The 12,250-nt window shown below is 46.5% G+C and overlaps 1 protein-coding gene across 9 annotated transcripts in view; it reads right to left on the bottom strand.

Annotated features, from left to right (window-relative positions):
* Positions 1-12,250, bottom strand: part of GLI2 (GLI family zinc finger 2) — a 203,995-nt gene that overhangs the window by 19,553 nt on the left and 172,192 nt on the right. For all 9 annotated transcript variants that reach the window (XM_068687462.1, XM_068687463.1, XM_068687460.1 and 6 more), the window contains 4 exons: positions 10,167-10,368; positions 7,603-7,816; positions 5,998-6,111; positions 2,408-2,539 (listed from right to left, as the gene is read on the bottom strand). In XM_068687462.1, the coding sequence (XP_068543563.1) occupies positions 2,408-2,539; positions 5,998-6,111; positions 7,603-7,816; positions 10,167-10,368 (662 nt within the window). The remainder of the gene's footprint in view (positions 1-2,407; positions 2,540-5,997; positions 6,112-7,602; positions 7,817-10,166; positions 10,369-12,250) is intronic.

Below are 12,250 nucleotides of genomic sequence, written 5' to 3'. Positions count from 1 at the left end.
GCATGCAGCTGTGGATTGGGTTTCAGGTGGGTTTGGAGCACAGCTGCCTATGGTTCTGCTTTTATAACGTGGCATTGGTGTGAGATTTTGGCAGAGATCTAGTAAGCTCCTTGGGAGACCTACGGACACAGTAAACCATGTCCAGACCAGACTGGGAAGATATGTCTCCTGGCTCTGTTTGTGTGGGAATCTGACTTACAACCAAGACTACACACAGAAGCACGAGCAGGGAGCATATGGGCTCGCCTGTTGGGTCCCCCTTGGGCCGGAGGAAGACACATTTATCGGAGGGGGACTGCAGCCCCCCTTCAGGAGCATGAACTCACTGTCTGGGCAACATCTGCTTCCCATCACGCAGCAGAGGAGCAGTCACACAACTCACTACACTTCAGCTATGCTGCTCCCATCGAACTTCTCCCATCGAACTTCTCCCATCGAAGCCCCACCTGGCCTGGGATCTTTCTTGGGCTTCTCTCAAATGTGTGCAGCCTTCAAGGCTGGGGCGTAGTGGTGGTGCTTGCAAAAAGACACCCTCATTCCTGCTGCTCCTCTCTGACATGCACTCGTCCCACAAGCACGTTGCCCACTGCGTGTGCAGAACAGGCTCTGCATGCCCAGGTACTTTGCTCTGCACACAAACAAGTGTTTTTCCATGCATGGTGGGATGCCACCTTCTCAGAAGTTGGCCCATGACATCTGTATTTCATTTACATGTGTATTTTGGGCATCCCAAATCCACAACCCCGTGTTGCTAGTAATCATAGTACAGAAGCCTCCATTTTTATAACCGTCCACATTTAGGAAAATCTTGGACATTCTTTCAAATATTTTTCTTTGGGTTTTCTCTGGAAATAAATTGTGCTGAGCTGCCTGGATCTGCCCTACACTTTGCTCTGGGCAGAGTTAATGGGTTCGTCTTACAGCTGAGAGGGAAATGCACAACTACCGCTGGACAAATGTGAGACCAGCCCATCTGACAGGGCTGCTGTGGTTTAACTCCAGTACAGCAACATCCCATGGCACGCAATGTGCAACCCATTAAACAGAACCCCCTATTGCTCATTTGGCCCTGAAAACAGTTTCCAGATCTGTCTGTCCTCAAGGAGTTGTTGCCCTGAACCAGTGACTTCTGGCAGGGGTGGGCAGGTGCTAACCTTAGGTTGAAGAACAACAAATGCCCCCAAATGATCAAATGCCCCAGTCTCTCTGGGCTAAGGCAAAATTTGTGTGCAGAGCTTGGGAGACCAGCTCAAACTTGGTGGCATCTAAACCTGACTATAATAAAACGAAGATCTACAATAAAGGGTGAGAGCAGATGTGAGCTTTGTAGAGCTTTGGAAAGAGGACTGCAAGGGAGTCGCACATGTGTGGCCCCGGCAGGCTTGGAGCCACGCTGAGGCAAGCAGCAAAATGCTGAAGGGGAAGCAGAAGACAGCGGCTCCTGACGCAAAATGTTCTCCATCCATCATTTTGCTGCAAGCAGCGTGGTTGCTGGGGCTGATGAATTCCTGGCAGCTCTAGGCTGGCTTCAAACAATCAGGGCTCACACCACAGACTCAAAATGAGGACTGGGCTGAGGGCAGGATGGGGCTTTCACACAGATCGTGTCTGATTTCTCGGGGATTTGCCTTGAATTTGAGGGATTTGTCTATCCCAAAAGCCAAAAGAAAACGAAATGGTGGATTCCCAGGTGAAGCAAAGCACACAAAAGGTTCTAGGAATTAATTAGAACTGAAAATCCGATTAATGACTTGGTTTGGAGATCCTTCAGAGAGCAGTTTTGACACCGGTTTGGGGACATCACTGTGATTATGGAAGGCTTATTTCTCAATTTTAAAAAAATCAATCCGCTTTCTCTATTTCAGGCCCTGATGGAGACACTGGAGTGTGTCTCCAAGCTCTGGAAGTGCCCTATTTTTGACTTCAGAGGCAGGGAGGTGGGAAGGATGAGCTAGGCAGGTCAACAGGAGCATGAAATGCTTTCATGCCTTGGCCAAGGGCTGAGGACAGCACAGACTGTTCCCGGTCCACAGCTGGTGTAGGTATGTGGGGTGGCTCATCCAGTGAGCCCAGAGAAAAGGGGAGGTCTCAGTCCCCCTCCCCATTTTCTGGTCAGGTCTTCTGCACGGAGTCTTCTCTTATTGGGTTGTACAAGAGGGAGATCAAAATGCAGCCTCAGCAGCTGGGAAAAGAGCGACGTCAAATAATCTACGAGAGGCTTCCGGCAGCTAAACTCCTCTGGGAGCAGCGACCTGCTTTGGCAGTATTTACACACTGTATCTCTGATTTGCACCTTTAGTAGCTCCCTGAGTGAGCTCTGGCTGTACAGCAGCTAGTGATAAAAAATGAGGACAAGTGCACAGAAACCCAAATTTATCGCTGGGGTTTCCTCCCAGCCATTACTCACATGGACGAGCTGCTCTTGAGTGTCATATTCCTTTGTGCACCCTTCCCAGTGACAGTTTGTCTCATAAATAACCTCAGGCTCCTGTTTACATTCATCCTTATCTAGATCTTCTTTCAGGTCTGTCAGATGCTCCTGCAACACACAACAGTGCATTGTATAAGGTGAACTTCTTTCATCTGAATTCCTCTGTCATTCATAGATTACAGGGCAGGTACCAACTGATCACTAAAATGTGGTAGCAGCACAACATGCTTGATTACAGAGAAATAACGAGTTACAGAGTTTTGGCAGAAATGGATCGGACTTAATGACAAGACATGAAACACCCCAGAGCCATGGTTGCAATGGTGCTTGACTCCAGCCAGGTCATGAGCAGCTGCAGGAAAGGCTGGAGAAAAGAAAAGGCTGGCTTTTGATGTTTGGGTTTGTCCTTTTCTGAAGCAAAAGTTCTGATCTGTGAGAAGCAGGAAATATGAGCAGGAAGCAATCACAGAGCAGCCAAAGCTTTGGGTTACCGCACTCACCTGACATACGCTGGGGAGAGGCATTCTATCTTCTGCATCTTTCAACAGATGGAAAATGATGCCTAACCCTTACCCAAAGATTTATGCCTCCAGGGCACTCCACAAGGACAAATGTTGAGCCCTCAAAGCACTCCTCTGGAATCAGCAAATTTGGGAAGCTTGAACAAGATCCCGTGATGAGTGGATTGCAAAGCAGAGCTCCAGGGGCTCTGGCTCCAGTCTGGGGCCCACTGGGATCTTCATAAATAAGTTAATTTAATGCTTGGCATGCTGTGAGCTCTCTCCTGAACTTCTCTGTCTACCCATTTCCTCAGTGCTAAATGAATCACTTTTTTTTTTTTTTTTTTTTTTTTTTTGTAACAGCCTGGTATGAGGATTAAAGCATCAGCATCTCCACAACAGTGTAACATACAATAGAAGTGCAAATTGGTACAAGTCAGAGGTAAGGACAAGGGTCACTCCTACAGACAAGGCAACCAGCAGCCAATATTGACCTGGGAATACCAAACCTTGCTGGTTTTGACCCCCTTCATTCCCTTTCCTCCCAGTTACTATCACTGTCCAGCACTGAGCATCCCACCTCTAGGGCAACTTTAGACAGGAGCATCTGGGGTGACAGACCCCATTAGTTGCTGTTCCTCATGATCTGATGCTCCAACTGGCCCTGTAAGTATTCAGCCACAGCCAGATCCATCTCAAATTGTCTCTGACCTGCCCAGATGGATCAATTTGGCTGCCATCTCCTTCCCCATCAACACCTTCCCAGAACCTACTGAGGGGCTGCAATGATTAATGGCTTAATGGCATTCTATGGCTTGGAAAGTGAGATGTGCTGTATGAGTTCAACAATTTTCATTAACTAGCTCATGGCACACTTACCAGCTGTGACTTTTCAATTCAACAGTTTAGATATGGAGAGGAAGAGATTTGTTTTAATTAGCTCTTAATCTAAAAATAAAAAACTTATTGCAAGGTGGCTCTTGGGACAGGAAACTGTAGTAATTCACAGAAAGACTTCTGGTGATTCAAAGTACATCAGAGCCCAGAGAAACAGTCTGAGAAAGTTCAAACAGCAGTTTCTTTTTCCTGCAATTCCTATGTGGCTGAGTTGTGAACACTACCTTTGTTGAAATGTTTCTTTTCACAGAAAGTGTTCTCTGAAAAAGTGAAATTTTCTACTAAAAATCTTATTTTGCCAAAATGTTTCTACTTTCCATTGGAAAACCTTGAATTGAGACCATTTTAATTTGTTGAAGAGGATCGACATGTTTCATTTCTGGCTAGTTCAACATTAATCTGAATTTACATTGGAGCTATTGCGGTACCATAAGAGCACAGTAACTCAGGTCCCTCATGCCTGGCACTCCACCGTGTGCCACAGATCTTGTCTGAATTACATTTTTTATAGTGTACACCACCATGGGAGATACTGTCTGGCCAAGGATTTTAGACACCCAAACCACAACTCACATGAAGCATTTCCAATACAGCATTTCCAAAACAAAACACACACACATGCTTTTTTTGGGGATGGTTGAGCTTCTCACTCTGCAAAAAATATATCAATCAGTAATCAAGTTTTCAGCAGAGTCTCCAGCAGAATGGAAATCCCCAGATTTAACAAGTAGCTGTCACTTAGACCAGCTGAGAAGGAGACACCCCCGACATTCAGTCTTTTAACCTGCTCTCCTTGCCAGGAACAGACTGTCTCCTACCAGGCACTTTCCAATAATTTCCCAGTCAATACTGAAATGCTGCAAGATGTGAAGTCTACATTTCCCTTGGGGTATTACTCCACACATCTCCTCATTAGGAACTAGTAGGCTACCAACGCACATTTTCTTTCTCTTAATTTTACCGTGTTATTCTAATCAAGCCTCCTTGTAACACTTTAAACAATCCCTCTCCTGCTTCTTTCGGTGCTCATTTTGCATGGGACTCTGTGGATGAAACACTGAGGTGGGGCTGCAGGGGAGAGCCAGGCTGGGCTCTACAAGCACTCCCTACTGTTGGGCACACACCTCTCCAAATTGGAGCAGAGACAAGGTGGATGACAGTTTCGAGAAAGTGGCTGTTCGTCCCACAACTCCTCTGCTACAGATGCTTGAGAAAGCAGGTGATGGCTTTCAGATCTTTTTTCATTTGCTGCAGGAAATAAACACGTGGCCCTATTAGCCCTGGTGGTGGCCAGATTGGTTTTTTGGGGCATGTGCTTTTGCAGCAGTGTGTGGATGCACTCCTAAACTCAAAGCTCCAGAGAGATGCCTCTTTGCCCTAATCGTGCTGACTACAGCATGTTTATCTTTCCCTGATATGCTATCTTCATCAATTTTACCAGCCCCCTGATGACTGCACACGTTGCTGTCCCCATGCATCATGCTGAGACCTGCTCCTGAACCAGGGCAGACGGAGAAATTTGTCATCAACTCTTCCATTCGCTTGACAATAACATGGCCTAATATTTCATGAAAATGAAGTGCCCAGAGCACTCCTGATAGTTTACAGTTGTGATAAAGGACGGTCAGATGGATACTGTCAGCCATTAAACAGTTTGCAATCACAGAGCTCTGGAAAGAAAGCAAAGGGCTTTGGGCCCTTCTTGGTGTCAAACGTTGTGTCACTGGTGTAAAGGATGTTGCTAGCAGCAATTCCTTGTTGAATCAAGAAGTCCTTTTTTTGCAAGCTTTCTACCTACATGCAAGATTCCCTTGTAATCTATGCTTGCTCTGAGACACCAATACTGCTTGCTTTGCAGCACAGAAAACTCAAACATCATTTTTACAGTTATCATGCATCAAACATTCCTTCCCTCCTCCCTTTGCATCCAACCACAGCAACAGCATGCTGAGTCCCAAGCACACATTCGAATGCTTCACTCACTCAAAGCAGCTCTGCCCTGTACTGTGCTGGGCTTTCTGCTTCAAGAGACACCCACCTGCCTGGCACACTTTGATGCTTTGCTCCCAGCTGCATCAAAACATGCCAAGAGTATCATTCCCGAAGACAACAAGACCCTGCAGCTTTGCTGCCTTGGGCCTGTGACACTTGTCACACCAAGAAGGTTACCTGCGTGGTCGGGGATGCTGGAGGCAAGCCCTCAACTTCGGTCTTGACTTTGCTGCGCTTGTTAATTACTGGGTTGACGGTGCTGCTCACAGCTGACTCACTGCTCTGCTTGCTCTAGGAAGGAAAACGAAGCAAGATGTGGCACTGATGAGAGACTCACTGCAGCCCCCAGCATTGTTAAAAGATAAATATAAAATCAGTCAAGATTGAACTTCAAGAGTGGCTGGGGACAATGGCGTATTGGCTTGCTGGCATGGGTTTCGTGTGAAAACTAGCCCGTGTGGGTTTGTGCAAGGCAGAGAGGGGAAAATAAAGGGCACCATCAGCTTCTGCAAGCTCACCAGTGAGCTTGGCTCTTTCAGAGCAATCCAGTCCCTGTCAAATCCCTCAAAATGTTATGCAACCCCCACCCAAGCCATGATTTTATTTCTCAATGTGATGAAATGATTTGTTGAGAAAATGAATTCCTGGGGGGAGTGGGAAGCTCTGGTTACATGTGAGGGCTCCGTCATGCTGGGTGCATGAAAGGCTATGTGTATATTTTGCTAAGCTCTTAAAAAATGAGAACAACTTCAAGAGAAAAAACTATCCCATTGTATATGCATAAAATTGGAACATTAACATTTTAAATACACTCTTGCTAATTGCTCAAGATTGGTCCTGCAAGTTATTAAACAGAGGCATAACTCCTGCCAGCCACATTATTTTGGTAGCCAGTTTGTAAGAAGAAAACAAAACCAATCAATCAAATAACCTTCAATAACAAACAGAGTTTGCAGTGCAGCAGCCATGAGAAACCCTAAAACAATAAACCAGTCTGAAAAGTTCAGTATAATACAACTAAAACAACAATTTGAAATGGGTGTGAAATGAGGTGAAATAAGTCTCTGGGGAGAAAACCAATTGCAATTTAAACTTCCAAGGAATGAGTATGGGAAGGGAAAATGATTAAAAATGTGTTAGACGTGTTCACTAACCATACGCATGGGGAGAGTATGTGCACACACAGAGATGTGTGTGAGTACACAGGTATTTGCATGGACTGGGTGAGGTGTATGATTTCATACACATTGTGGCATTCCTCGTTTTCAAAAAATGGCCCTTGATTTTGCAAAATTTATGAGTAAAAACAACAGCAGATACACAATGAGAAGGCCACCTGACTACTGAAAAAGAAGGAACAATATGTAAAACAGCTAGAGGTCCTTGTAGGATGTGCTTATTTGCTAGTGAGAAAAGAGATACAGTACTTTAAAACTATCAGCGTGATTCATGTTAGTAGGAAAAAGGAAGGAGGGACTGGTGAAAGAACAGACAAGGCTTGATTCACAGCATTCATGTGCTTATCTGGCAAAACCCTTCAGCGTGTGCCGAATCCCATTGATTTCAACAGCACGTAACATGTGTTCAAGGAGATTTGCTGCCCGAGATGGTCCTGCATATCACATTTAGTGCTCTGATGGATCTGGGCCTTTGGGTCCTGCATAGGTATTTGTGTGCGTGGGTGTGCAAGGAAGGTTGGTGGGCCACTATTTGGCTGTGACAAGTCCAGAAATGCTTTGTCAGGAGGAAGAAAAAGAGATGTAAGGCGAGAGCCGCCCCTACCTGACTGGAGTCGGAGATGCAGTTGCTGTTGCTGCTGATCTGTGCCGCAGGAGGATTGACGGAGATGACCGCCATGTGCTGCCGAGGGGGAAAGGTGGGAGACGGCTGGATCAGGGGAGGAGTGTGCCCGAAGGCTGAGCTCAGGCCTCGCTGCTGGGTCAAGATCTGCTGGTACGTCACGGGGTTGATGGGGTGGGGGAAGCTGAACGCGGGGCTGCAGCAGTGGGAGGAGGAAAAATGATGAGGAGCTATTTTAAACCATGTTTATCACTCTGGCTAACAACTGACTCCACTTTGGCCAGGACTTCTCGGAGACTCCAGGAAACTGGCTGCAGTGTCCCAGCTAGATGCTTTAATGCCACAGTAGGCCTGGCAGTCTGCTTTACTGCAAAGACAACCTCTCTCTCATGCGTGCCTCAACAAACTTTTGACCCACGTATCAGACTGACCGTAATTTCTTTGCTTCCTATGTTTAAAAACAGCTAAAGCCCTTGGCAGGGAGTGCAGGACACATCTGGATGCATCTTTGCAGCCCTGTGGCTCCCAGCTTTTCCCAGGCAGAGCTATTCTGCAGGCTTGCAAGTCTGGGGTTAAGCCCCCCAGGCTGCAAAACCCCAGCCTCACCTGGCTCAGCTGGCAGAGATCACAACAAGCCATTTAGCACTGTCCCAGCCATGTAGTTTACCCTGAATTCAGGTGAGGGGTGTGCTGGCTCAGGGGACTGCTAAAGTATGTCACCCGTCATATGTAGGTCACTGGTTCAGCTCCAATCTAGGTCAGCAGTGACCAGAAACAATACCAGCTCACGGCTGCTCAGGAGCTAGCTGGAGGCAACAGGTTGGAGCCAGGGTGCAGTGGCCAGCAGCATTAAAAATGAAGCCCTGCTTCTGGAAACACAGATTTCACCCCCTGGGATTTGTCCCCTTGACAGAGATGAAGGAGCACTGGAGATGTGGTGAGTATCCTCTGCTCCTCTTACTCCAGACAGGTGATGCACAAACTGTAGACTCTGAGCCCCCAAACTGATTATTTGACACCTTTAAAACTTGGCTGCCCCAAATCCTTACCCTCGTGGCATTGTTGCTCCTGTCACTAAAGCTGCCCATGGTGCAAATACTCAGAGAACAGGGTTATTATTAGCAACACACCTTATTTCCAATTCTGTTTTTAGAGAAAGTATTCATTGCCAGTGACCATACAATTAGTATTTCACTTCTGAAACAGTTAATGACAACTTGACCAGAAGCCTAAAGGGCAAAAATCACTACAGTGTTAAAGAGCTCTGGGAGTTAAATACATGCTGCAGTAAATGAGGTGTGATAGCAGGCTGCTGCCCAGCACCGTTGTGTTACAACAAAGTCCAGAAATGACTTTCTGAAATGTAGCTACAGTCTAGGTCTGAGTGGGTGAGAACAGGTTTCATTCCTGCCGTTAATGAATTGTTAAAAATAATAGTAAGTCATTTCATCCCAAATCGCTAACAGTTATCCCGTTATACACATAACCCATTTTACAATTCCTGGCATTTAAGATATGGCTTTAGAACTCCGAGAAGAATTTAAAATTCATTGTTATTACTCGATTACACCCTAAGAGGTCAACAATTGACCTCTGTAGTCCCCAGGTCTGACTCTGTACTCCCCAGGCCTGTTGAAAATATCAGCTGCTACCCTGAAAAGCTTGAAATCTGAGTATAAGATCAGATGCTACAGGTATGTCCAATTAAAGACAGGGAGTGACAGGAGCAGAAAAGTAGGATTAGCAGACAAGGAGTCACTATTTTTTTAAGTTAGCATTATGTTAGATTGTACAATTTCTAAATGACACTGACAGATAAAGTAACTGATAAAATTAACATAATAGTTACTAATGGCAATGTCCCTGACTTCCCCTGCAAGTTTTACAAACTTTTGCTTTGCAACAACAATGTTAATTAGAACTAACATATTTAACAGTTAAGTAATAAAAAGAATAATAACATTGTGAAACTTGGGTTAAGCAATCAGGGCAGGAATTGACAACAGTGAGCTGCCTAGTGTAAGTGCTTTTTAATTAAGATTTGAGCAAAACTTTACTCAAGGGCTTAGATTCTTTTTTTTTTTTTTTTTTTTTTTTCAAATGTGTTTTTAGAATTAGGCTCTTAAATCCACCCAGGCAACATTTTTTTTTGTTTTAAGAATGTGAGCCAATAATTTCAAGAATACTTTGGGGCAATCTCTTAAATCAGAGGGGTTTCTTAATCAGTTGAACTCTGCACAATGAGCATTTTGTTAGACAAATTTATTCTCCATTTCTGCTTGCTTGCAAAAAGGCATGATCATACTGTAATTACTGGAAACCTGGTAACCAATATTCCCATCCAGCAACCCATCCCCTCTCCCCCAGACATTTCCAAGTACTCTTTCAGATGCAAAACCAGAGGGGGCTTGGATTTAATACACCATACAGCCCCAGTGCACAGGAGAGGTTTTGGGGCAGGGAAAGTCTCCCTTGCTGGAGGGGACATCACTCCTCCATTTGGGGGACACTTACACAACGAGACTGAGCCGCTCCCAAAGTGTTACCTTATCGTCCCAGCAGATAAATGGCCATAGGAGCCGCTCGCTGCAGAGCTGCTTCTGGAATTGTTAATGTATGCCACAAGGGAGTTTGGGGAGGTCCTGATCATCGTCTGGAGATCAATGCTGGCATCAGACAGCGGGGAGATGGACAGGGCTCGTTTTCGGCTTAATCTTGGAGTCACCCGCGGGCTTGAAAACCGGGACACTGTAGGAAAGAGAGAGGAGAGGAGAAAAAAAGCAGAAAGTCAGACAAAACCAGCACGCTGCTCCCTTCCTGCAGCCAGGTGAAAGGAAAGAAATGCCTGGTGGCTGAGGGTGGGTTTGGGTAGGTGAGGGGGCACCTCCCAGAGCACTCCCTCGCTGTGCTGGGGGCAGAGGAGCTCTGGGATGGGCAGTGGAGGGGGGCTGAGACTTGCTGCTCTCGTGCCCGCCGCGGGATGTGTGAGAAGCGCTGTGGGCAGCAGCTGTGCTTGGGTGGGAGGTTTCCTCTCTGCTCGGTGCCGAGTGACACGGGTCAAGCAGCACGGCAAACGCTGGCGTGCTTCATCCTCCTCAGAGGATAAACAGAAGCCTGTCAATCATCCCTTTTCTCTGGCACTAAATTAACTTGAAATTAAAAGGGAAAAGGCCCCAGAAGATTTCTGTGAGCGCAGCCGTTCTTGTTGATTTGGTGGCAGGAGGAGGCCAGCGGAGCCGCACGTCAGAGCCTGGGTGACCCCCAGAAATGGTGAGTGTGTTGGGAGCAGGATGAAAGGAGTGTGAGCACAGTGCTGACCACCCAATTAATGAGGGAGGAGAGACTCCAGGAGCCCCAAAAGTAAATTAAGAGTTTTAAGAAAAGCAATTTGGCAGCTCAGGCGCAAAGTTCAAGCTCTCCTCCTCCAAGGGGACCTGCCAGTGCCTGGACCCTATTAGCAATTGTCAATCATTCAGGCATGAAGTCATTTTCAACCTTGCCAGTCCCATTTGTGGATCTGCAATACGCGGCAAGTTACTGCTCTACTAATTTGGCTTCCCCCAGTGTTTCAGCATCGCTAACTGGAACAACTGACTTCATCCTGAGGAAACTCTGCCCAGGACTAAATCACCTGCAAGTCACCGGGTGGTGCGGATGGGACCTGGGCAACATCACAGTGGTCCCCGAGAGCCAGGTCCCAGCTCTGGCTCCTGGCCAAGCCCCAGCCCTGCCTGGATGGGCTCATCCCTCCAAAGCAAGGAGAGCAGCCTCCAGGGAAGGAGCCACCTATCTTTAAAAAAGATTCCTAAGAGTAAAAATATGCCACTGGGCCATGCTGTCTGGCAGATGATCCCCATCCTTCACCCAGGTGAGTGCAGTGCTGTATTACTACCTGTTTTTTTCCAGCAGTGGTCTCCCCAGAAAGCTGCCCTGCAGGCTTGCTCTGGCTATATCGTATTAAAGCCTGTGAGGGAAGAAGTAACTTGCCCAGACAGGCAATACAAGCTATTTTACTCCAGACAGTCAGAGGAACAGATTTTGGTTCGGTATCACCAAACACAAGCCAGCACTTTGCAGAAGCATGAATTTTCTGCCCTGCAGATAGTGCTGGTACAAAAGAGGGTGAATTGGCAATATATACCCTGCTAGCATGACAAAAGCATTCCTCGATTTGTGTTGGCTCGCAGAAGTTTGTGTCAACATTTTCCTGACATCAGTGGCTGGGCTTCAGTCTCCCAGCACCCACATGAGTCACCCATGTACTTAAGTGGCACCACCATTACCATGCCTGAGTGCTGTGCAACTGATGGGATTTAGAGCCATTGTCCCCTCGCTACCCTTAATGTCCCTCGATGCACAAGTTAAGTGACTTGCCCAAGGTCACCCTGGACAAGGTTGGACTTCCAGGTTGGTACTTGAACCAAGCACTCTTGTGATTCTTGTCCTATGACTGAGAAGCCTCAAGAATTGCTGGCTATGATGCCTTCACTGCAAGGCTAACAATACTGGGAACTTCTCCTAAAGATCAGGTTGTTGTATATATGCTAAACCCTTTCTTACGGTATTTTGTAAAACTACATTTTCCAGCTTCATGGAGCAAAGAGAAGCTGAAAAAATGACTCAAAGACCA

Source organism: Anas acuta, chromosome 6 (assembly GCF_963932015.1).
Source record: "Anas acuta chromosome 6, bAnaAcu1.1, whole genome shotgun sequence".
In the NCBI taxonomy this organism is placed as follows: Eukaryota; Metazoa; Chordata; class Aves; order Anseriformes; family Anatidae; genus Anas; species Anas acuta.
This window is presented reverse-complemented; position numbering and strand designations above follow the sequence as displayed.